We start from the raw sequence: 26,281 nt of genomic DNA, 5'->3' as shown, positions 1-26,281 counted from the left end.
GAGTCTTGAATCTGAGAGAGCAAAATGTGGTCATGATTCCCGCGGGACTCACACCCGATTGACTGCGCTGGCGAGGACCAGCAGAAATTGTAATCCGTCCTCTGGTCAGAGAGAGCGCCCCACATCAACAAACCGGAAACTGACAGTAATAAAAATCTGGGGGCTTCACACCAAGACAGACTGGCCGATTAAAAGTCGGTCGTAACACAACTTTCACTTTGACTTCATTCAAAATCCGTCTATCGTCATTCGAATGCGTGACAGTATGATTCATTGCATTGAAATCCTGCGAAATTTCCCTAATTTTGGATCTTATTTGTGGATTATACACTCACGTTACCTAGATATAATATTTAAAGAACGAAAACAAAATCTGTAATTTGGTATTACTGCCGAAAAATTGCTTATCCCATCTACATATTTCCATTAGTACGGAGCTTCATAAACTGCGTCTCACTCAGAAACTTTCAGTGATATAATTGTCTTTTTCTGCAGAACTGGACGAAACTGAGCCCTCGGAACGTTGTTACAGGAAGCTGCTAAGAGTTATAGCGCAGAGTTTTTGCAATTTCGTCAGCTTCAAAGAAGAATGGCCGCAGTATGTTGGAGGAAAAGTCAATTAGTAGAGAGTTTCAGTTTACCCGTATCACAAAAAGTGATGTTGGCAGTAACGAAAAAGATGGTGGATGTAGAAAATATGAACCTATCATCATTGACTTTAGCAGATTTTCACTGTATTTTGAACAGTGAAAATACTGTGATAGGCTTTAACATGAAGAAAGCAGTCTTCTGGGATTTGGCACCGTGTATATGTGGTGTTGACCGACGTTTCGGAGGAAAAAGCAGACAGTCTGCTTTTACCGGTTCTCACGGTCTCTTCGCTTGCAGATTTCTTATATTTTTTCTTCTACCCTGAAGATGGAAGCGATACGTTCCTCCGAAACGTCGGTTAACACCACATATACACGGTGCCAAATCCCAGAAGACTGCTTTCTTCATAGTCACCGCCGTGAAAGCCTCAAATCTTACATAGGGTTTAACATATCTGCTCCGTTGGAGTAATACGCCACAGAATAATAAAGAATATTCGTACGATTTTTGCAGTCACAGAGATTGAAAGAAGAGTGAAATTTATGGAAAATAAATGTTAGATATGGTTGTAAAATAAGTCCTAGGAGGTGGGACAAGTACTTTTGATGGTCCGAGTTTTGAGAGATTATATACTGTAAAATATTGTGGTATGTAGATCCGTTGCTAGGCAACTACCGCGAAATAAGCAGCTTATAAAAGAACCATTGCTGGGTTATGGCTCTGCATACAACGGCCCTTGCTAGGCAAATGGTCGCAACATACAAGTACGCGACAATATAAAAATTGTTGAAAATCGTGTTTTCTGTGCGATCCGTGCCGAGGCTATATAACGAGGAAGAGCTGCGATTATGAGTGAGTCTTGAGACGGCAGTTAGAAGAGTAGGCGGTAGTTATGAGACAGCCGCCAGCAGGTAAGAACGTGAGCACGAAAGCAGAGGACATCGTTGGTATCCGTCACCAGGAAACGACTGGTAAAGACACAGATGACTGAGAAGATTTACTACGTGCTGCATTGAACTACAGAGTGTGTGAATTAGCGATAGCGCTACAGTTACTTGTAGTTACGATCTGTAAGCACTCAATATATGCAATTACCAACCCGAACCCGTCTACAGTCACTCCATCACGTGACCATATATATATATATATATATACATACCTTCACGACTTTGTAAATAAGTGCAGTGTTAATGTGCTATCCAAAAACAGACGAGATTGGAGAGTGTTTTTATGCACATTGCCTTGTAAATCTTTGGTAGAGCGGAGGTATAGCTCCAAACATTCTTAACTTTGACATTAGATAGGAGTGAGTAGTCAGCTTTGCGTATCGGCCGCTTTACCCCCCCGTTCGTCACAAACTGGAGAGGAGGATGAGCGGCTCCAAAGACAGTCTGGACGTGTGTCGAAGAGAAAAGTCCCTGTCCGGGCCGGGGAACGAACCACGACTCCCCCGTCGTCCAGCGCCTAGTCTGGTTAATATACCGACTGAGCCGTTCGACTCATCAGGAGCGGAGTATCGCCTTTAAACCTCGCCTTGCTTTGTACGGGACATATCGCTTACAAACACGTGCTCTTATCGTCTCAATTTATCTTCCTCTTGATGTGATCAGTCTCTGTTAAACCTCTTTCTGGGTTACCAACATTATAATCTATATCGTAGCATGGAGATGTAGTGACAGGAGAAGCGTTCTATAAGCCAGCATATACATAAGGTTTGGGCGGTTGAACTGGCTTAGGGTGTTTTAGTCTGTCTGACGTACAAAACGCTAAAATGTATCCTTCATTCCTTCTTCCTCTGAAGATTAAGATACTTTACATTTTTCTTCCTCCAACCGTCGCCTTTCACGGAAATAAATTCAGGTCATCTTCCTCGTTTTCATATTTAATATTTCACATTACATAGGCCTATCCCATTTTCCCCACAATTCAGTCTAAAAATATCCGTCAACAGTTGACGGATGAACATTTTTTTAGAAAGCGAAAGCAACCGTATAGAATATAATGTATTTGCAGGGCAGGATTTAGAGATGTGGGAGCCCAGGGGTAACCGAAATACAGAGAACCGTATCAGTAAGAACAAATTTAGGTTATGACAATTCTTTTGTTTTTCTCATTTCTTACAACAAATAAAATGCAAATTAATTTTCCGTGATTTTAGAGAAACAAATATTCCAGTAAAATTTGTGCATTATATTTCTGTTCTACGGAGGCCCCAGGGGACTGTCCCAGTCGCTTCCTCTTAAATCCAATCATGTCTCTTTGTTCATCTGTTTTATACGTCATCAGTTCAATTTCTTGAATTAAAAACAAAGCGTTACTGTGTGACATTTTCATATGAATGTATGAATATGAATTCCATTGTACAGTTCTTTGTTTCCTAATCTTATTTTGACAGGACGCCTGAAAGCCGGATATACTCCTACATAGTCCGCTGTTATGCTCAATAGTTCATTTAACGGATAACTTCTAACTCTCTAACAAATTCAAGAGGAAATTCGGCCTTCTGTAATTTTATAACCAAACAGTAATATGGCATCACTCTCCGCCAACCACGCCCCCCCCCCAAGCCCAACTCTGATTTTCAATGTTCCGCTCTCCATAATATCCCAAATAATTACCATTCTACGACATTACCACGGTTCAGCGTTTCCTCTTGTTCAGGGACTGTTCATAACACACTTTTATCAACAAGAAAAAATGTTATGTTCAAGAAAATACTTAAATAAAAATAAAGAGTAACCTTACTAAAGGTATGGCAAGCAACAGGAATTTAAGAACATGTAGCCTGTTTTTTTTATTATTATTATTTATTATTATTATTGCTAGCGGGGTGGGACTAAGTCCCTTGTACTGCGGCCACTTCTGGCCTATTGTACCAGCCCCAGATGATAGGTGAGGGTGATGTGGGGAGTGTTTGGTTCAGAACTGTTATCACCGCGGCTCCTGCCTGGAAATATAAAGGTTAAGATATAGGCCTTCGGAAGTGTTGTATGGGTATGAAACCTGGTCTCCTACTCACATGAAGAACATAGAATGAAAGCGTTTGGAAACGTGTGGCAAGAGCAATATGTGGATCCAAGAGACAGAAATTAACAAGAGAACGGGTAAAACTGCAAAATAAAATTGTATTTTTAGGATACTCTATATTAAAATGACAGGCCTATTAGAGCGAGGGAGCCGGTATAGCAACGACATACGGGCTGGATGACCGGGGTTCGATTTCCGTTAGGAGAAGAATAATTTTCTGTACTCCACAGAGTACAGACAGGCTCTGGAACCGACCCGGCCTGCTGTCTAGTGAATTCCAGCGGCTCTTTCTCCTGGGGCGAAACAGGCGGGCCGTGAAGCTGACCAATCACCTCCATCTAACGCCGAGTTCTAGAATGCTAGAGAAATATTTCCACACGCCCATACGTCTTTACGCCGGTCACGGTAGCCGAGCGGTCTAAGTCATGTACTGTTTTCCCTCGCTCAGAAGCCGTGATCGTGGGTTCCAATCCCACTCAGGACATGGATAAATGGTATGTGTGTGTTTTTCTTGTCCTTTGTTTAGGTAAAGGCCTTGCGACGAGCTGCTCACCCGTTCAAGGAGTCTTACCGTCTGTAAAATGATCAAGAAACTGAGAAATCAGCCCAATGCTCCAGAGTGGGAGCAAGCTCCAAAGTGCGGAGCAAAGAGGAAAAAAAATACGTCTTTATGGCGTGGTGCTTAATTAATTAGCACAGTGACAACTTTTTCTTTACCTTTTCTTTCCCCCCTCCCTTGGCACTACAGCCCCAGTGGGCCTAGGCATACATCCATGAACTTCTCCGTTCACTTCGGTTTTTCTAGATCTTACACGTTCGGTAGGACTCCTTGGGCGGGTGATCAGCTCGTCGCAAGGCCTCTACCTGTACACAAACACAGAAACACGCACACACACAAACTAAACATCCATGCCCTGAATGGGATTCGAACCCACGATCCCGGTTTCCAAACGAGCGAAGACAGTACATGCCTTAGCCCGCTCGGCTACCGTGACCGGCTTATCTTACCTTTTTTAGTGTGGTCAAATCAATTTGGGTGTGCTGGATGGGACACGCAGTATACAAGGCACCGCTTCGGAAACGTCGGTTTATCTGAGAAGATAATTTTAAATTGATCTTAAACTAGAGTGAAAGTTGGATTTTGTTGGCTCAGGACACTGCCTCGCGGCGGGATCTTGCAAACATTTAAATGAACCTTCAGTTTCCTAAAAGCAAGGAACGTGTTTATCAGATGAGCGTCCATCGGCTTATGAAGAGGCATTCGACTTCATGGAGTTCATGGGGCGAAAAGAACGAGGTTGGCAACTCGTGGAGGCTGTCATTCCCCTGACATTCTGAATCTGCGAAATGCTGTGGTTAGCTGGTGAACAATTCTCTTTGGAACAGGCTTATCTTTGTCATTAAATACTGCGACACTATTGGCTGCGGGGACCCAAGTGGGCCTAGTACAAGTACAATGGAACTTCGCGTTTCCATTTACGGTACCAACAGTGGGGTTTGGCCTCAGAAAGGCAAGATTCGGTGTATACTGCAAACGATATCGCTGAAGCGTTTTCATTAAAATATGCAAATATCGCTCGAAGAAGTATGCATAGTTAACTGTTTCTTCGCTGGTGATATTTCGTTAAAGAATGCGGCCTATTCATGCCTTAATTCACCAATTTAAAATTACAAGTAAAACCAGATTCCCCTGATAATTAAAGGCAACTATGGGNAAGCTATCCCTGTAACAAGCCGTGGAGGCCCATATGGTTGTGAGACGTCGAGGCTCCCATATTTTCTCTAGACAGTCGGCTCACATATGGCGGTAAAGTCGTCAGCCTTACGACCCGGCCGCATTTTACCTCCCAGGAAGAATCCTGGTACTTATTTCTGCTAGAGGCTGAGTCGACCCGAGGGCCATAGTGCGGCTGGAAAAATTAGGCTTATTGAAAATTCTAATGAAATTATCGGGAATGGAATCCGCGACCTTCCAGCTTGTAGTATAGTGTCTCAATCAAATATGCCACCTTGTGCAAGAAGTATAAAGCAGAAACGAATGCCTTTATGCAAAGTGGATCAGTAATGTGGCCGAACAGATCACTCAAAGCAATATATTTCAGAACAAGTCAGTGTATGTTTCTGTGGGATTTGCGTGCTCGCAATCCAATAACATGTATAAAAGACAAGACATTTGTCGTCGTTTGAAAGGACAAAAGTTAAACTCAGCTCAAAACACTTCCAGCGTTCTCAAATTCTCTTCTGCAACAAACGGAAGATATAGAGCCAATATTTTATTCCCCCTGTTTAGGAACGATATATTGGAGGAAAGTAGTAGTAGAAACGCATTTGCTACCCTGTGTATGTCACTGTCCATCACGCTATAAACAGGATTTCCTTTAACAACTCTGTCTTCCTAAAAGACGAAGTCAATGCGTCTCCAAGCCATCTACGACAAACGACGACGGGATGAACAGGCGCGGAACCCCAAATTCCTCGACCGTCCTTCGTGTAGCCCGTTGCTATAGCGACTGAGCTGTCTCTGCTCTTTGCTACAGATCTGCTGTGATGTGAAAGCTGGTTAAGAACACGCAATAGTAACACAGCTATTTAGTAGACAACATACATAACTCCAAGTAGTTAAGTGTTTTCTCTTTCGGAGAAGAAAGGTGGAAATCAGCCAATGAGGAGTCGGTCTAATGGGTTAAAAAGAATGAAATGATACCCGGAAAGTAAGGATACAAGTCCAGTAAAAATGCAAGGGACATATATTTTTCAGAAATGGCAGAGTTGCTGTGTGAGATAGGAGCGGTATGACACGGTTCAGTTCACGGGCCACAGTCATGGCAAATTTGTGCTCACAGTGTGTTTAAAATGGCTGTGTCGATTCTTGCGGGGGTAAAGGTGTGGCCAGCGTGTACATCACCGTTATCTTTGAGCCGATTGTCCGGAAAATGTGGGAGCCCCGACGTCTCACAGCCCTATGGGCCTTCACGGCCTGTTACAGGGGCAGCTTTACCTTTTCATCTTTTACCTTTAAAAGTTCTGTAGGCCGACTGAATCGTGCTCTTCAAGCAAGTGTTCCCGAAACAGATTTTCGGGAGAAAACGACATCTTCCCAGAGAAAAAATGAGAAAGCCTAGTTGCTGCTATAGAACATATTCAAAATTGTCCTGCATTTGAAAGCCTTTACACAAGATCTAATAACCCAGGAAGAACACATTTGTATCCTGATCTGAATATTAGAAAAGTTTCAGTTTATATGTTGAAAAATGTAAAGTAAATAACACGTCCCATAATAAAAGATTATTTCAATATGTGATTTAATTTTAACACGTGTTTATAAAAGCATGTATGTGGCATTTTACTTAGTTTTTCGGTAGCTAGGATAGCCCAGTCGGTATAGTGACTGGCTACGGGCGGGACGACGGAGGAGTCAGAGTTCGAATCCCGGTCAGGTAAAGAATTTTCTCTTCTTCATGTCGTCTAGACCGGCTGTGGGACCCACTCAGCCTCCTAGTCAAAGGACTCAGGTGGCTCTTTCCTCAGGGGTATAGCGGCCGGGGCGTGAAGCTGGACACTCACCTCCAACTAGCGCCGAGGTCAAGAAAAATGGGTCTATACATGTGCTCCTACATAAGCCTTCATGGCATAGTGCTTAATTAGTTAAGCACAGGGACAACTTTACCTTACTTACACGTAGTTTTCCTTCTTTTATTAGTAAATACGAGTATTATTAATCTGAAAGTACGAAATTCATTTCCAACGATGGAATTGACATTTATAACTTGCAGTTATGGGTCAAATAGGCTCGACTTAATGGCTCTCCAGGAACCAGTTGGGTTGTAAGTGTGGGGAGTCGCATTCACTTGTTTTGAAAGGCGCCTGACAAATATCACTAATGAACCCAATCGTTTCTATTGATAAGATGCAGGATGCTGGCCATCAACTGCTGTACTGTGGAATTAAGGATGTTTTTCTCGCTTCTGAATTTACGACTTCTTTTCCGTACAAATATTTGCATAGGAAGAATCGGAACACAGAAATAAAAGAGAGCCACGCGCCGGATAAATGAAAACCCTCGGTTCCACACCACCCCCTGTCACCCCTTGTCTCCCCCTTTCCCTTCAAAATGCATCGTTCTGTAAGAATTCCGAAGAAAATTTGTACCAAATCACTCCTACGTTGGATATGAACCAATCATAAAAGAGCTTCTACCTACGGAAATGTTCAAATTCGGAAATAATGAAGTTATATCAGTTATTTATTTTGAAAATGGTACAAGTCACTTTATTTCGTTTCTGAAATTATATTCATTTTTGCATTCCACTCTACTGAAAGCTATCAGTTCCAACATTTTGTGATCTTAAGTAGATATAATTTGTCAGTTAATTAATTTTGTGGAGTAGTAATACAATTTTTTATTTGTAAAGTGACTTAAATCACTTTCAGAATCAACAACATTTATACTATGCTTGAGATTACTATTGATCTTGTAATGTAGTGAGATTCTATAATAATGGCCTTATTTCATTTACTGTTTAATGGTTTTAAAAATATACAAAATAACATTTATCATCATCCGTGGCTGCACCATAGCTCAAGAGGTTAGTCGCTGGCTTCCTACCGTGGCGGTCCGGGTTCGATCCCGGGTCTTGTCAAGTGGAATTTGTGGTGGACAAAGTGGCGCTGGGGCAAGTTTTCTCCTAGTACTTCGGTTTCCCCTGCCAATCTTCATTCCACTAAGTTCTCCAACATCATAATCACCTTCTGTAAGTACAACAGGGCAAATAGTGGCCGACATACCTTGTGGACCCGCCTGGACTCCACCGCCCACTAGGCGGGATGGAAGTGGGTAGTTAAGGTTGGGCCACACAGAGCACTACGTACGCTATGTTCGCTATACGAACAGAAAAATATCTCCCTTTATTGCCAATGTGACTGGCCACACAGACTTCCGTACGCTACGTACGCTATAGTCCCTATGTTAGTTGCGTCGCAGAGTGTACACAGCGTACGTAGTGTACGTAGCGAATATAGCGCAGCGCTCTGTGTGGCCGAACCTTTAGAGAGAACGTTTATTTATATGATGTGCAAGCTATACATATAGGGATTACTACTGTTTTGGTGAAATTAGTTTTTTCATCGTGTCGAAGGTTTCAAAATGGAAGAAAGAACATTGATTAAGTTTTGCGCAAAATTAAAGAAACGTTTGAAATGTTGAAGAGTGTATGCGGCAAAGAAAATTTATTGAGAACAACTGTGTTTGAATAGCATAAAGGGTTCAAAGAGGCGTGACAGTCGTTACAAGACAATGAGAGGAAAGGCCGTGCTTAAACTTCCAGAACAGAAGAATAAACGGAAGTCATCAAAAAATGTTAGGTCGAAGATCGAACACTGTGTGCTAGGATATTAGAAGAAATGACAGGGACCAACAGAGAGACAGTTCGCTCGAGTTCATTGCGTTAGGACTGAGTTTCAAGAAAGTGGGTCCTGGTATCTTCTGCATGGCAATGCACCGGTGCATTCTTCGGACGCTCTCTCCAAATTTTGGACGAAAACAGCGATCCTCGTGTTATACCAGCCATCCTGTTCCCTTATTTATCGCCGAGAATGTATGCTGTTTCATCGACCCAACAGCGTGGGACTCGAGAACTGAAGGAGATACGGGAAGAAGTGTTTTCTCGGGAATTCGACTCGCTATACGTGTATGAGGTCGGTCACGGTAGCAGAGCGATCTAAGGCATGTACTGTCTTCGCTCGCTTGGAAACCGAGATCGTGGATTCGAATCCCACTCAGGGCATGGATGTTTAGTTTGTGTGTGTGGGTTTTTCTGTGTTTGTGTACAGTTAGAGGCCTTGTGACGAGCTGATCACCCGCCCAAGGAGTCCTACCGAATGTGTAAGATCTAGAAAAACCGAAGTGAACGGAGAAGTTCATGGAGGTAGGCCTAGGCCCACTGGGGCTGTAGTGCCAAGGAGAGGAAAAAAATACGTGTATCAGAGATGTAAACGTGCGAAAGTGGGCGGGGACTATATTGAATGATGGTATTAATACATACTCTTTATTTTTTTTGTGTGTGCTTTCATAGCCTCAGTTCGGGAACTTAATCGTCACACTGTGTATTTGTCTAGTATTGAGACTGAAATGCTGGCTGAAGCATCTGTAGCTATCTTACTGTCGCCTGACGGATCATCCCGCAACTGATGCTAATGTCAATATCTACTACGTGCTGGGAACAAAACAAGGACATTTGAACAGAGATATGTTAAGTGGGTCCACTTTCACGCGGTATGGCAAATCCGTCGGTTGTGACGGGAGGACACGACTTCAAGACGCGTTCAATACGCAGTCCCTCAGAACCGGAAGAGGAAAGATCTCCATACCGGGGATGCTTCTCCGGGCCATAATTAAATTTACATAAATACTTCGGAACTGAATGGACCTAGACGATGCCTGAAGTGATGACGAAAAGCAGCTACTTGAAAGAACGATGAAACTGTAGTATGGAAATATATTGTGGCATAGATCCGTAGATAAGCAACGACCGCGAAACAAACAAGATAAAGGCCGTTGATAGGCAGAGCCCCTAGGGCAACAATGGAAATACAGTTGGAAGCGGTGTTTTCTGTGTGGTCAGTCAGTTTGTGAAAAGTTGATTGGTAAATTAGTGCAGTGTATTGCAGTGGAGTGGAGCGAGTTGGTTGGTGAGTGAGTGAGTTAGAGGGTTGCTGTGGTTAAGTTCTTGTGAGCGGTTGCTATCAGAAGCTGGTAGCTGAGACACGGAGATAGTTCCGGAATCCAGAGTAAAAGGAACGTCCGTGGTAGAAAGCCGTTACCAGACAACGACTTATGTAAACACAGTAAACTGAGAAAACTTAGTATGTGTTGTAGTGAACTGTAAAATGTGTGAATTAGTGAAACGGTTATAATTACTTTTAGTAACTGGATTGTAAGAGTTCAATAAATCCAATTACCAATCAAAACCCTGTCTATAGTCACTCATACACGTGACAATAACATTAAGATTAATCTTAGATAAACGACGTGAGTTAGGTGAAATTCGCTCAGATTGTCCAATGGTGAGTGTTAGTATTAGCAGTGTTGAAGCACCCAGTAGTAGTTCAGGTTTATTTTAATTACATAAGTGTTTAAAGGACCGATACATGTTTCCACGTCAGACAGTTTCAATTACTGTAAAGTATGTATAGTTTCTCAAGCGCTTCTCTATGACCAAGAAAAACAGACGTTAATGACGACATAGCCGGTCTCGGTAACCGAGCGGTCTAAGGCATGTACTGTCTTCGCTCCTTTGGAAACCGGGATCGTGGGTTCGAATCCCACTCAGGGCATGGATGTTTAGTTTGTGTGCGTTTTTCTGTGTTTGTGTACAGGTAGAGGCCTTGCGACGAGCTGATCACTCGCCCAAGTAGTCCTACCGAATGTGTAAGATCTAGAAAAACCGAAGTGAACGGAGAAGTTCATGGAGGTAGGCCTAGGCCCATTGGGGCTGTAATGCCAAGGGGGGAAAAAAATTACATATCTCGTTATGCCCGGCACTTCGCTTGGTTTCTTATTATAGCCCACCTTCACGTCATAATTGAAGACAAGATTCTGTTTTGTTGAAATTAAAATTTTCTCCTTCCTCGTGAGTGGATCAGTAAAGGAAAGCTTCTTGGCGAACACTGCTTTTATAATCCAGAGTAGGGCATTTCTATTTTACTTGTGCAGAACAGTTACACTGAAACGTGACTTGTAAAATAATTAATGTAGAAGCTGATAAAAAAAGGGGCAGAAGAGAATATTAAAGAACAAAAGTCAATTTGATTTAAGTTACAACTTAATTATCAAGTAATGCAACAATAAAGTTTAAATATTTTATCTTCTTCAGCATTAAGTGACGCATAGAAATATTCTACATATAGACACCAAAAAGAGACGTAGGAAATAACAAGTTCTATCTTCTGCGATATAGTCCGTTGGAAGTCAACTGACGTTCCTCCGAAACGTCAGTCGACTTTTAACGGGCTATAGTGCCGCTTTATATTCATAACCACCTCTGTGAGGACCTGAAATCTTACAGATAGGACAGAATTCGATCCTATTGATTTTATGAAATGATATATTTCTGACTAAACAGAAGGGTATAGCAGTTTCAGTCGGATTATGGAGCACTGCACTGCAATACCGACAACATATAAACGGTATGGAATGCGGTCATAAAACAATTTATCTTAAAAATCTGATCTTACATTGATGAATATAGAGAGTACTGAGTTCAGGACGGTAACGCCTTACAGGACGGCAGCGATGTAACATCACGAAACGCGGTAGGGGTTCAGTGTCTTCTTCAGGTACAGAAGTTCACCTTCTACAGACTACATGGACTTACATCCCACAAGGCGGTAGTCGTCAAAAATGTAATTTCTTCTCAAAGATTTCTGGACACTCTACTCTTAAACTACTAATTATTTTTGTCTCTATGTCTCTACAGTCCTTTGGACCTTGGCCGCGTTTTCAGTTCCTTAATCTATAAATATTCGGTAGGACTCCTTGAGCGGGGGATCAGCCCGTCGTAAGGCCGCTACCTACACACACAATAAACGCACACAGACATTCATGCCTCGAGGGGGATTCGAGCCTACGACCCCAGTGAGCAAGAGGATGGAGACGTTTGATGCTTTAGACCGCGCGGCCACTGGGACCGGCTTTAAGCTATTATTAGACGAAATAAATATAAATGATCATGAGTGAGCCATGTTGTTTATCGATATAAAAGGCATGGAAAATATTGGTCAGAAAATCTAAATAGAATGGACCATCTGGAAGACGTACGTATGTATGGAGTTAGGGCAGTAATTAAAATTAATTTTAGACAAATATGATGTTAGGGTGAGGAATATATTCAACTGCATCAGAACAGGATTCAGATATGGTGGTTTGTGAGTACTGTCTTTAATCATTTACTTACATACTTACTCATGGAGCTGAGCCCTTCTGAAGGAGCCGCCAATTCTGCAGCTACTCAAGAATTTCCCAGCATTTTATGGAACCCGAAACTTCATTACCGTGTTCACAAGAGCCCTCCACTGGTCCCAATCCTGAGCCAGCTCAATCCAATTCAGACCATCCCATCCTATCTCTCTAAGATCCATTTTAATATTGTTCACCCACCTACGCCTTGGTCTTCCCTGTGGTCTCTTTCCTTCTGGTTTTCCCACCAATATCCTATAGGCATTTCTCGTCTTCCTCATTCGTGCTACATGCCCTGCCCACCTTATCCTCCTTGACTTGATCAATCTAATTATACTTGGAGAAGAGTACAAATTATGAAGCTCCTCATTATGCAGTTTTCTCCAACCTTCTGTCACTTCATCTCTCTTCGGTCTAAATATTCTCCTCAACAACACCGTTCTCAAATACCCTCAGTCTATGTTCCTCCCTTAATGTCAGAGACCAAGTTCTAATCAAACCCATACAGAACCACAGGCAAAATTATAGTGTTGTATATTCTAATTTTTATGTCTTTGGACGTCTTTAATCATAAGTTACATAAAAGGATTGAAATCTGGCATATGTAGGCACTCGGGGACACCGGACGATGTTCACACCTCCTTTTGTAACGTAATGTTTTCTTTTCTCTTCCCCCCCCCTTGGCACTACAGCCCCAGTGGGCCTAGGCCTACCTCCATCAACTCCGTTCACTTCGGTTTTTCTAGATCTTACACATTCGGTAGGACTCCTTGGGCGGGTGATCAGCTCGTCGCAAGGCCTCTACCTGTAGACAAACAAAGCAAAACACACACACACAAACTAAACATCCATGCCCTGAAAGGAATTCGAACCCACGATCCCGGTTTCCGAGCGAGCGAAGACAGTGCATGCCTTAGACCGCTCGGCTACCGTGACCGGCCTTTCTTTTCTCTTACATATTGCAAATCTAAGATTAAACTTCGAGTTGTGTTTTCTAGAATTTATTCTCTAATGTTGGTAGGGTGCGGGGAATGGTATTCGTTCCCTATTGCATCCTGAAACTACAGTTTCAACCATAAAGACATCATTTTTTATGAGTTGCAGGAATTGCAATTCTCACAGCATGGTTATGAAGTTATACGAGGGCTATTCGGAAAGTAACCCCCTTCTACTTCAGGTAACTAATGTAGGAGTGGGGGAGAGCTTGCGCATGTGAAGTAGCGTCACATGACTGGACACGTAGTGCTTGTTCTTGTCTCTGCAGAGTGAGTTATGGTATGTCCCGCGATTGACAACCCCTACAGGTGCGAAATTCGCGCTGACATCCGCTTTCTTCTTCGCGCTAAAAACATGAGTGCTGCCAAAATGTAATGAGTGAAGGAACTGTAAGACAATGGTGAAGAATGTTCAAAGATGAGCGGGCGAAAAAACGTTCACGATGAAGAGCGAAGTAGTCGGCTATGTGTAGTGAGTGATGGTCTCCTTCAAAGTGTTGACCAAACAATTTGTGAAAGACAGCGCTTCACAATAGAACTTTCGTGTGAAATTCCACAAAATTCAAGCACTGTTCTCTGCAAGATTATCACAGGTTAGGCTATCACAAGTTTTGCGCAAGATGGGGTTCGTAAACGTTCACGGGAGCGCATTAAACGCAGAGAATTGTCTCGGCTTTGACTTTTTAGAGCAATTTCTCAATCACATCGCAACAGGTGATGAAACCTGGGTTTCATTTGTGAATGTTGAAACCAAAGAGACAAAGCAGTGGATGCACACACATTCACTGAACAAGCCGAAAAAGTCAAACTTCTTCTGCCAGAAAGCTGATGGTGGTCCTCATATATCTTCTGTCGTATAACGCCAAGCAGTCCGTTGAAAGCCAACCGATGTTTCGGAGAGAAATGTCGCCTCCATATTCAGAGTAGAAGAATAAGACGAGTAAGAGATTAGAGTAAAATCAGGTGGCAAGCAGATCGACTGGTGTGTTGCTCGGGTTATTCTTCGGCCCTGAAGATGGAGGCGACATGTTCCTTCGAAGCGTCGGTTTACTTTCGGTAGACTATGCGGCACTGTATCCAAGAAGACAGATGTCTTCATAGTCCAGGTGCGAGATCCTCACATCCTGCGTCTTACGTTTTGACTTTCGACTACCCAGTTCTCACACTAGACCCAGGCTGACGGCAAGACCGGACACAGATGGTCACTCTCCAAGAGCCAAAACGGAAACATCTTAAACTTTTGCCTTTTAAATCGGAAGATTTAAGGACTGTATTGTGTCCAACAGACATTTCCCCGTCAGACTCTACTAGGCATGCGTTTGGAAGCTCTCGTGCTGTTAAAAGAGAAACCGAATATAGCCATCTGAAGCCGTAATAAATTAACGCCTTAATTAAATATTAATACCGCAGTCAGTATGACTGGCTAGGGGCTTGACGACTGATGTGTCGGAGTTAGAGATCCGGTGGGGCCCAGACCGGTTCTGGGGCCCGCCCAGTCTATCGAATGGGAACCGTGGGCTCCTTCCTCGGGGGTAAAGGCGACGGGGAGTGAAGCTGACCACTCACCTCCACCAAGTGTCGAGTTCAAGGAAGCGTGAATCTCTACATCCACTCCCCATACTCCTCATGGCGTAATTCTTAGTTAGTTAAGCACAGGGACAACTTTACCTTTTGTTTGTGTTAATTAAACTGTAGGCTTTGAGGCTCCGACGGGATGTCTTGTTCGCTTAGCATAGAGTGACAGGATCCTGTCTGCAAATGTGGGTCGAGGAGTGACTTCACGCTAAATAATCTCGGGGCAATCAGTCTTCATTCATTATAAGAGGAGTTACTTGTGTACTGATTCAGAATATTGACAGACATGTAATTGTGAATACCTTCTGTCAATTTGCTGGAAATATTACTGAATGGAAGTTATTCTGATCTGACTACATCCTTATTCAGTTATTTTACCGAAATGCTTATTGCCATGAGAACCCTGCTGATACGTCAACACGCACGGTCCTGAGGAACAAGGCTTCATACCTTTGTGAGTTACGTAAGATTTCAGGATTTCATGGGGGTGACTATGAAGAATTCCGTCTTCTGCGATGTGGCGCCGTGTAAATATTGTGTTAGCCAACGTTTCGGAGGAAAATATCTCCTCCATCTTCAGGGTATAAGATATCCGCGAGTGATGAACCAGCGTGAGCAGGTAACTGCAGCCAGAAATCCTGGTACCTGCATAAACTCAGCCTATGATAGGGCCGAGAGGAGGAATGAAGCAGTTTGACGTCTGCATGAGAAGATAGTGTTATAAGATTCATTAAAGCGCTTGGTCTACTATTTTTTTGGTGGACGGTACGTGTAGCAGACAAGATGTGTGAAACGTTCAGATAATTTTAGTCAAGAAAGCTGAAGAGAAGAGATGATTAGGGGCAGACTTACCTAGACGTAGATGGGAGGATGACAAATAAATTAAATAAAGCAGGGTGTCATACTGGGAAGTGGATTCGACTAGCTCATGACAAGGTCTAATTGTGAACATGGCAATGAATTTTACAGTTCCGTAATATTCGGAAAAATTTATTGACCGACTGACTTCCATCTCATTAAGGAGAATTATAATATACGGAATGACTCGCTTACTGTGACGCCAGTTATCTGTGGCTGTAACACACCCGTGCGTGCACACACACACAACATGAACGGTCTACACGTATTTTCTTGAACATTCATTCTGAACCGAGGAATTTTAAGGGAGCACGAGTTAGCGTAGTTGGTTGAGGCACTATGCTACAAGCCTGTAACGGATTCGATTCCCGATGAGGTCATTCGATTTTTCAATTGACCTAATCCCTCGATCCGCATTATAGCCCTGGGATCGACTCAGCCTCTAACAGAAATGAGTGCCAGGAATCTTCCGGGGGGGGGGTAAAGGGTGGTCGGTGCTTAAGGCTGACAACCTCACCAACTTCTGTGAGCCGATTGTTTAGAAAATGTCGGAGCCTCGACGTCTCACAACCCTATGGGCCTCAACGGCCTGGCCTGTTACAGGGATAGCTTTACTTTGACGTTACCGTGGAATTTTAAAATTATTCGATTAAATTTGAGGTAGCAGAGGAAGGAAGTAACGGTATAGTCCTTACGTACACGTTTCGGGCACCTGTTAAGTCCTAAGAGTTGCAAAGAACGATTTTTTGCATCCGTGGGACACGTTAAATTCGTTTTGCGCAAATCCTAGGAGACCAGGCGCCTGAAAACAAATGTGTACGATAACTAGGAACACAGTAACTATGATAAGTTAGCCGATGATCACGCTGTAGCACTGATGTCACGTGAAAAACACTAGACCAAACAGAGTCAGCCAGGCTTTACCGTCGGTACTGTACCTCCCTCTGTCGGGTCACGTGGTACTGGACAGATAATATATACTTAGTGTAAAGAAATATGACTGGTATATATATATACATGGATCTATAATGTGATGAGATCAATAAATATGGTTACTAATACTTATCATAAGACATTACTAACGTCACAGTATTTTAATACGACCAGTTCCAATAGAAGGGACTCGTAACTTCCCCGTTTCATAGCTCACATTATTTTTGAGCAATAGTCACCTGCCGCCTTGTCTAATTGCAACTTCAGTCGACTCAAAAAGAATCAGTGGTTTGGTTACTTACCACATTCTTGTTCATCTTCCCCATCCTCACAGTCAGGCTGTCGATCGCAGCGCCTCACCAGGTCGACACAGGAATTACTGCACCGGAACTCGTTGGGCAGGCAACCTGGCGCAAAAGTAAACACGATTACAAGACTGTAACTCAGTTATGAGTTCATTATCGTAATTACATTAAACCGTCGTTAAGAAACTCGGCTAACTTCACTTCACGAAATCAGTTTTGTTTCACAACTTTTGAGTTCCACTCGAACGTGTGGGGAATGGTCTATACTGATTAAATTTCAAGGCACAAATTATGAGGAGAGGGAGGATAAGCTTATGACTTTTGAACCTAATATTTTAAACGAGCTATTATGTGCCCTGATTTCGGAACTAAGAGGTGGAACACTGACCATGGCTTTAGGCATGCAGAAATACTGTGGTCTTAGATTTATGCAGTTGTAGTGAGATATTAAGCGTTTAAAAGAATTCCACGGAACAGATGTTGACAGTCGCTCACTGATGAAAAAATTCCCCGCCAACAATGAAACTAGAAAGGATATTATGTTCACAACATCAGGTCGATGACCTTACCCTGGGCTAGTCCAATTCAAGTTACACCTTCACATCCTATTTCTTTGAAATCTATTTATCTTGCCATATAATTCGTTATCCAAAGCGCTCTCTCCTCTTGAAGCAAGATAGCAATAAGAAAAAAGCAAAGACGAAAAGATGGGGAAGGTATATTGGAACTTGGAATAACTCACATATTTCCCAAATGTATTCTTGCTCTTCTGCATAACGATATATCATTGGCGTTTACCTTCATTTCCTGCAGATACAAGTTCATTATGCTATTGCAGATATAAAGTACACCACGTTAAAGCAGCGCATGTTAAGTCTCTCCCGCTGCATTGGGTTAGAAATAGTTCTTCCTTGTAATTAAATATACGCCATATCGAATGATTAACATTTAATTTATAGATTTTATTACGTTTAAGCTATATATTTTATACAAAAAGATAATTAAAACATTTGAAAATGTGGCGACGTTGAAATACAGCAATAAACCAGACATGAATTCATAAATAAATTAGGAACAAATTAAATTCTAATCCTGCTGCTGCCATTCTGTTCAGAGACTGTACTCTTCTCGTCTGCAGTGTAAAACTGCAGAGATTAAAATATACAAAAATATAATTTTGCCCCCAGTTTTGTGTGGACGTGAAATTTGGTCTTTGATATTAAGGGAAGAACACAGAAAGAAGGTGTCTGAGAACACGGCGATGAAGGTAACGTTTGGACCCAAGAGGGAAAGAAGAATGGGAGACTGGAAAAAAATTATTATGATGAGCTTCATAACATTTACTCTTCGCGAAATAAAATTACAATGATCAAGTCAAGGAGGATGAGCTGATAGGAAATGTAGCATGCGTGGAAGGTAAGAGGGATATTGGGTTTTCGGACTTTATCCATCGTCCTGGTTTTAAGATAACTAAGAAAAACACGACGTTTTTAAGGGACCCAACAGAATAGGTGTTTTCCCACACCTGAGGATGGAAACAGATCCAGTTTCCGAAACGTCGTGTTTTTCTTAGTTATCTTAAAACCAGAACGATGGATAAAGTCCGAAAACCCAATATCTCTGTGTGTTATACACCATCGTCAGAATCCTATAGTAAGATAAGAGGATTTATAGAAGAGTTTTGTAGGAGAGTCACCTAGATAGACGCAGACGTAGGTGTGAGAATAATATTAAAATGGATCATAGAGAATTAAGGTGGGTATTTGGAGTGGATTTATCTGGCTTATGATAAGGGCCACTGATATGCCTTATGGAAGGCTGTAATGTATCTTCAGGTTACATAAAATTTGGGAATTTTTTTGAGTGGCTGAATAAATGTTGGCTTCTCAAGAAGGACTCGATTACATTGAGTTAGTTACAAGTTTTACGAAATGCAGGTCTTCGACTTTCTTCGATTATTCAATTAAAGGAATCGGTCATTGCTTGATATAACCTTCACTCGAATATAAATTCAATTCAATTAGGTTGAAGAAAGAAATTGGCCACGAAGTCTCTAGTCATGCACAAATACCAAATTTCACCAAAATCCCTAAAGCGTTTCCGAAGGTGAAAGACCCTTACAGATATGACATACCCATTTTACATTCAATTTTTTGTGCCTTGTGTTAGTAATGTTTAAAATGAAGAAAGACAATTTAGGGCTATAACTCTCACCAAAAATCTGATCTACTCTAGGGGATCAGCCCCTCGCAAGGCCGTTACCTACACACAGGGTAACACAAACACAGAAAAAACGCACATAATACACACATCCATACCTTGAGTGGGATTCGAACCCACGATCCCAGCGTTCAAGCGAGCGAAGACAGTTCATGCCTTAGACTGCGCGGTCACCGTGACCGGCAAATAATCCAGCATGTGCAATGTAATTAGTTTTAAATTAATCATTTATCATTTATCTGTCCTGTGTGGACAAGATGTACCATCTGCTACTTTTCCTGGAAATTTAGCTGTTTTAGCTACAGCGGCATGTCTTTGCTAATCTGAGATTTGGCAGCTAGTACAAGCTATAAACTAAAAGTTGGTCGGCAAAATACCCAAGCCAAGCTGATTATATATCACGCTGCTGTCAAAACTACCGTTGAAACTTTAAGGACTAAAATCGCTCAGGAAATCAATATAATTGAGAAATTTAAATTTCTGGTGTAGTCACAAATTTTGAACTGGCCCAGTAAGGCGTGTTTTAGCGGCCTCCGTAGTCTAGAGGTAACGTTCCCACCTCATGACTCGTAGTACGCGGGTTCAAATACCCGGCGGAGGTCGTCGAATTTTTAAGGGCGGAAAAATTCAGGGAACAAGTCCTCCGGGAGGGACTTTAAGCCGTGGGTCCCGTGTCGTAGCTTTACGGCACGTAAAAGAACTTCATATCTCCAAAGGAGGTCACTGAGCCAAATTAACGGACGTTTCCCGCCCAACAGCAGTCTCTAATACCTCCGGTAGATGGGGGAAGCATTATAGATACCTCTCAGCTAGTAGAGCCGGTCTCGCTGGCTGGGCGGGACTGATGGTAAGCACCAGTACAGGTTGGATATAGCGACTGGTAGAAATCATAGAGGGAAGCACAATGGACCAATACAGGTCTCAGTGCATGGGGAAACCCACCCTCTCCAATAACTAACTAACTAACTAACTAAGGCCTGTTTTACGGAGGAGCTTTTTCTTGGAAGTTTGGCTTCGGAGAAGCTCACTAATTCCAACAGCTCCTTTACCAGAGCAGTCATCTTCCAACGTCTGAAGTTTGTGGACACAAACCTACGTCATGCCATCATACATAAAGTTACAGTTACAAATTGTCCATTGTTAAACTTTATATAAGTTTCGCTTAGTAAATTAAAGTGAAGTAAGTTATTGAAAAGCACTAACAATACAACAACTTTGGTATTAAAGTGCGATTATTTAAGCAAGTTAAAGTAACTAAATTGCGCCATTATACTTCAAAGTGAACAATAAATATCTCGAGGGAAACTGTGATTGTGTTAGAGCAAGTTTGGTAGCAAAAGCTCCATTCTGTCCTGCAGGAGCGAGGCCTGTTAACGACCTGAGACCAGAGCTTAACTCTACCTAACTCTAGGGATGTGCAAAGAAGTCGACAATAAATCTCATCCAGAGATTCCAATCAAAAACACTAAGGGCAATTGCAGACGCGACATGGTATGTGAGCAACCTTACACTCCACAACGATCTAAAGATACGCTTCGTCAAAAATTAAATACTAGTAATGGCTGAAAGGTACAAAAACCATGACAACATATTAATAGAAGAGCTATACACCAACGGTCCAGTGATAAGAAGACTGAACAGAACACGGCCCCAAGACATCATCAATCAATGAAACAGACTGCATGTAGGAGAAACATCACTGGATGTTTCCCTTGCAAGCAAACCACCTAAAGCACATTTACTTAATACTCTGCAATGACGTAGATTGTAAAGAAGCATAATAATAAATAAAGAAACTTTACCTATACCTGAGCATAACCCAAATAACTCTCCTGAGGAGACACCATTCCAGCTGTAAGCTACACTCTTGCACTTACTGGGGCCCGAACAGTCACTGTCCTACGTTCTCAAATACATTTTCCGTGTGAGGCGCTGTCTCTGACGAGAGGATGGGTCTGTCATTTGTCAGTCACAGTCAACAGTAACAAGTCAATTTTCATTACGTACCATTGAAAGGAGGATATTTACGTGGCATAAAGATTAATTGGAAATACATGCGGATTCAGAGGCAGTAATTGTACAAAACTTCCTGCAGCGACAACCTTCCGGTTCAACTGACATTTATAACAGGGCCATGCCATAGTTCAGGTGGTTAGTCGCCGGCTTCTGACTACTGCGGTCCGGGTTCAAGCTTAGTTCTGGTCGTGTGGGATTTGTGGTGGACAAAGTGGAACTGGGGTAGGTTTTCTCTGAGTATTTCGGTTTCCCGTGCCAATTCTCATTCCACCGACTGCTCCAAACTCATCATCTATCAGCCGGGGCTGGTAAAATAGCCCAATTAGTGGGCCACGTACCAAATCGACCCAGCCTCATCCCCCCCCCCCAAGAAAGAATGAAAGAAAAACACATATAACACTACGAGAAGGCACCGCCACACAAATGTGACTCCCTGTGTTACTTGAAAGTGAGAGACAAGATGGGCGGGTGTTTGAGAATTGTGCAGCTCTTCACCTTCAGTGTCTTTGTGGCACTATGATCACATTTCCACAGGAATGCCTATGCACGTCAGAAGGGAGCGTTTGTTTACTTTATCGCAGCTGCCTACGGGCTCTGAAGGTGTTTGTTCCTCGCGTTTCAAGATGAAACAAACAGAAACAGAGCGAGTATCGAAAAATTCTCTCTGAGTTACATTATACGGAGTCTGAGAGTTAAATAACCGAACTGATACTGTACTGTCGCCAAACTTCAGTGAAGGTCAACATCTTCAAAGTACACGGACACTGTCCCTTCTGAGTTTGTAGAAGCAAGCAACGCCACTGCCACAGTCAGAGACGTCCCTTGAAATTATTTTCGCAAATCCTTTTTGCCTGTTGTTGTCAAGTTACTCTTAACGCATTCAGTTGTTCGAAATAATATCAATTAGAAGATTATTTTTGTTTAAAGAAGATGATAAAATCAGTCAAGAAGCGTGGATGTAGCAAAACTGGTGTTTCCGGGATTAATATCGTTTCTTCAGAAAGAAGGCTTACTCTATATGGAGAATTTCACGATGTAAATTCCATTTGAGATTAAAAAGATGTTTTGTTTTAGATAAATGCCGTGACGCAAAATTTTCAAAATTAGAAGGCAGAATGCTTGGTTGACTCTGTTTTACAAGAACAAATTCGTAACGGATAATACTTTCTAAGTAAAACAAATATATCAGCTTGGCCTTAAACTTTGATGTTTATATGTGAGCACTTGGGAGGACCTGACCTTTCCCACTCAGCTTAATTTTTGGATTTTCCCGGAGGACCGATGGCCAGGGAGAAATTTCTGTAAATGTTTTTTTTAAATACGTATTCTAAGAAATTACTCATAAATTAAGAAAGATGATTGCACCAATAATACACTCATGAAACAAAAAAGGACTCCGCGGCCTGTAGTCCGCAAGCGAACTATACCCACCGAGCGACCGCCGCTTGTCGGCGAAGTTAGTGCCAAATTTGCCGATAGAGGGTGTCACGCGGTCAGCGCAGCGGATCCCCACGGTCGTTAACCTCGCTTTCCTAGACCGGAGCCGCTATTTCCTTGAAATAACTCCTCAATTATCCTCACGAGGCTGAGTGGACCCCACTTTAGACCCACTACTTCTCAGAAAATCTGGTAGCGCCGGGAATCTAACCCGGGACCTCTGGATCTGTAGACAGGAACTGTGACCACTAGACCACAGATACACTCATAGTTGGCACAAAATAATATGAACCTTGACGACTGCAAGAAGTCTGCTGAATCACTGAATAACCTGATCCAACACCATCTGTTTTCTCAAATAGTGCATAAACATATCAACTGTCATTCATCATATTTAAACCTTGTATACACCAAATATTCTTCATAAAAACACACCCACACACAATAAGCGCATTATTCTATAAAAACAGGGGATCAATTTATATTTCTTTTTTTCAAGTAAACCATTCCTTAGTTTAAATAACACCGTAACGTGTAAGCTGTTCCGCAAATCGGCTTATAGATGCATTAGCTGTCATGTCTCCCGCCACTTTTATCTGTCCGTGCAATTCAAGCATTTGTAGACAAAAGTGAATATGTTCATTCCAATAATTAAAGAGAATAAATATAATCTAAGTATATTCTTTGCTATTTCGCACAGTTTAATAATCTTAATAATTACGTTTTTAGCAAAATTAATCAGATCAATTCATTGCATATAATTAGCAATAAATCCCCTTGCAATTCGCTAAGGAGGTGCTAAGGGGAATATTGTGTCTGGGACGGAAGGAGAAAGACAGCGATGAAGAATTTCACGGCTTGTATTATTTGGGCGATAAAATCAAGCAGGACGAGTGGTCTGAGCATGGACTGCGTATGGGAGGAAACGAGAAATGCATACAGAATACTGAGAAGAAACGTTGAAGGGAAAAGAATATTCGGGGAAACCGGGTGTGGATTTGAGGGGGGGGACATGTAAACGTAGATCTTCAAGAAACAGGTTGTGTGAGTGTGATGGGCTGGATTCAACTAACTGAGCATAAAAGAAAACAGTGGCTTCTAGTGAAAACTATGACAAACCATCGCTTCCGTGATACGAAATTCCTTTACCAACTAAACCAGTGTCAGTTTCTTAAGAAAAATCTTATTCAATTAGAGTATTGTAGTTACTTAAATATTCGGGCCACGCCATAGCTCAAGCGGTTAGTCGCTGGCTTCCCAACGCGGCGGCCCGGTTTCGATCCCGGGGTCTGGTCAAGTGGAATTTGTGGTGAACAAAGTGGCGCTGGGGCAGGTTTTGAGTACTTCGGTTTCCCCTGCCAATATTCATCCCACCAACTGCTCCACAATCACCCTCACCTATCATCTGGGGCTGGTACAATAGGCCAGAAGTGGTCGCAGTACAAGGGACTTAGTCCCACCAAACTAGCAATAATAAAAAAAGTAATACTTAAATATTGACGATTAAAATATTTCAAATTAAGATTACAAACATTGGCCGTCCATCCATCTACTCCTGTTGCTCCCACTTGGAGCATAGGACATCCGTGAAACGCTTTGTTCCACTTCAGTTTCTTAATCTCAGGCAGTCGGTATGACTCCTTGAACGGGGGATCAGCCCTATCGCAAGACCGCTACATACAGACATCAATGCCTCGAACGGGATTCGAATCCACGTCAGACCGTGCGGCCACTGTGATCGGCACAAACATAATGCGAACTATAATTTAAGGTACTGAAGAGTTCCATTCTTAAGCAAATCAATATTCATCTCTCTCAGCCTCGTTTGGTGTCGTGGTTATAATCGAGTCACGTGAATGAAAATTGGATTCCTTGGATTTGAGGTTTTCGCTGCGATGCCTGCGAAGAGTTCCAAATTATTACATATAACGCCGTGTAGTCCCACGAAAGGCGGTAGATGTTTCGGAGAAAGTTATTGCTTCCATCTTCAGGGTCCAAGAGTAAGCCAAGCATGAATCCGGCACAAAGCTCTCCTTCCTGCCATTTTCATGCTGAGTTATTGTTCTGCTTACTTTCCAGATTCGCCTAATAAATTTTACATGTAGAACGAAATGCCAGATATCTTCGAAATCATTTCAGGAATTTCAGAGGGATGGACCGTTGAATATTCAGTAACGTCGATTGACAGAAAAGATGGTTGCATTTCGTGAAACTGAAAGAGCAAGTGCAAGCGGTATTGACTTACTTCAAGCTACTCTGCCGTTTGCCTGGATATAGAGAGAAACCACCAAGACCCCAAGTCCGACCGAGATTAAGAACGGGCAGCTCTCACGAGCTGCCGCTTGCGCTTCGACTGCTCCCACCACTTCAGGAGAATAGACCTTGTGCCAGAATTAATTGACAGACGAGCAACAGCAGGTTCTATTCTCCATCCGTAGGCTAGCTACCCAGACATGTTCTACATTTTTAGCCTACTGTCCTTCTTTTGAGAAAATAAAAGTTTGGTTATGAGATCACCGTATGTGTATCCCCCTAACAACGTCTGAATGCCTGAAACAATCTTTATGAGAATCGATATGTACACTGTGGCACATAGACCTGTTCCTGGGCAGAGACCTCGAAACGGACAATGAGTACAGCTGTTGCTGTGCAACAGGCGGATAAACAAACACCCGTTGGAACCCAAAGGTTTATTACCGTGTAAGATTTGAGGCTTTCACGGCGGTGACTATGAAGAAAGCAGTCTTCTGGGATTTGGCACCGTGTATATGTGGTGTTAACCGACGTTTCGGAGGAACGTATCGCCTCCATCTTCAGGGTATAAGAAAAAATATAAGAAATTTGCAAGCGGAGACTGTCTGCAGTCTGCTTTTACCGGTTCTCACGGTCTCTCCGCTTGCAGATTACTTATATTTTTCTTCTACCCTGAAGATGGAAGCGATACGTTCCTCCGAAACGTCGGTTAACACCACATATACACGGTGCCAGATCCCAGAAGACTGCTTTCTTCGTTTATTACCGTGTTCACTGGTCCCTATCCTAAACCAGACAAATCCAATCCCTATATTCCCATCCTATTTCCCTATGATCCATTTTAATACTGCCTGCCCACCTACGTCTTGGTCTTCCCAGTGGTCTCTTTTATCAGTCCTAGAAGCAAAGATCTTCCTTAGGATAGGGACCAGTGGAGGGATTTGTGAACACGGTAATGAACCTTCGGGGTTTCACAAAATGCTGGGAAGTTCTTGAGTAGCTGCACAATTGGCGACTTCTCAAGAAGGGCTCAGCTTCATGAGTGAGTGACAAGCAAATATTGTGGGGGGAAATTTTCTTAAATTAGGCCACAATCCCTTCCTTGCACATTATTTCTA

At 42.4% G+C, this 26,281-nt stretch overlaps 1 protein-coding gene across 1 annotated transcript in view; it reads right to left on the bottom strand.

The window, feature by feature from the left end:
- LOC111871617 (G-protein coupled receptor GRL101) overlaps window positions 1-26,281 on the bottom strand; it is a 203,147-nt gene that overhangs the window by 109,513 nt on the left and 67,353 nt on the right. Inside the window, exon 5 of the mRNA XM_023864843.2 lies at window positions 17,235-17,339. Within this exon, the coding sequence (XP_023720611.1) occupies window positions 17,235-17,339 (105 nt within the window). The remainder of the gene's footprint in view (window positions 1-17,234; window positions 17,340-26,281) is intronic.

This window comes from Cryptotermes secundus, unplaced genomic scaffold, assembly GCF_002891405.2.
Source record: "Cryptotermes secundus unplaced genomic scaffold, Csec_1.0 scaffold327, whole genome shotgun sequence".
In the NCBI taxonomy this organism is placed as follows: Eukaryota; Metazoa; Arthropoda; class Insecta; order Blattodea; family Kalotermitidae; genus Cryptotermes; species Cryptotermes secundus.
This window is presented reverse-complemented; position numbering and strand designations above follow the sequence as displayed.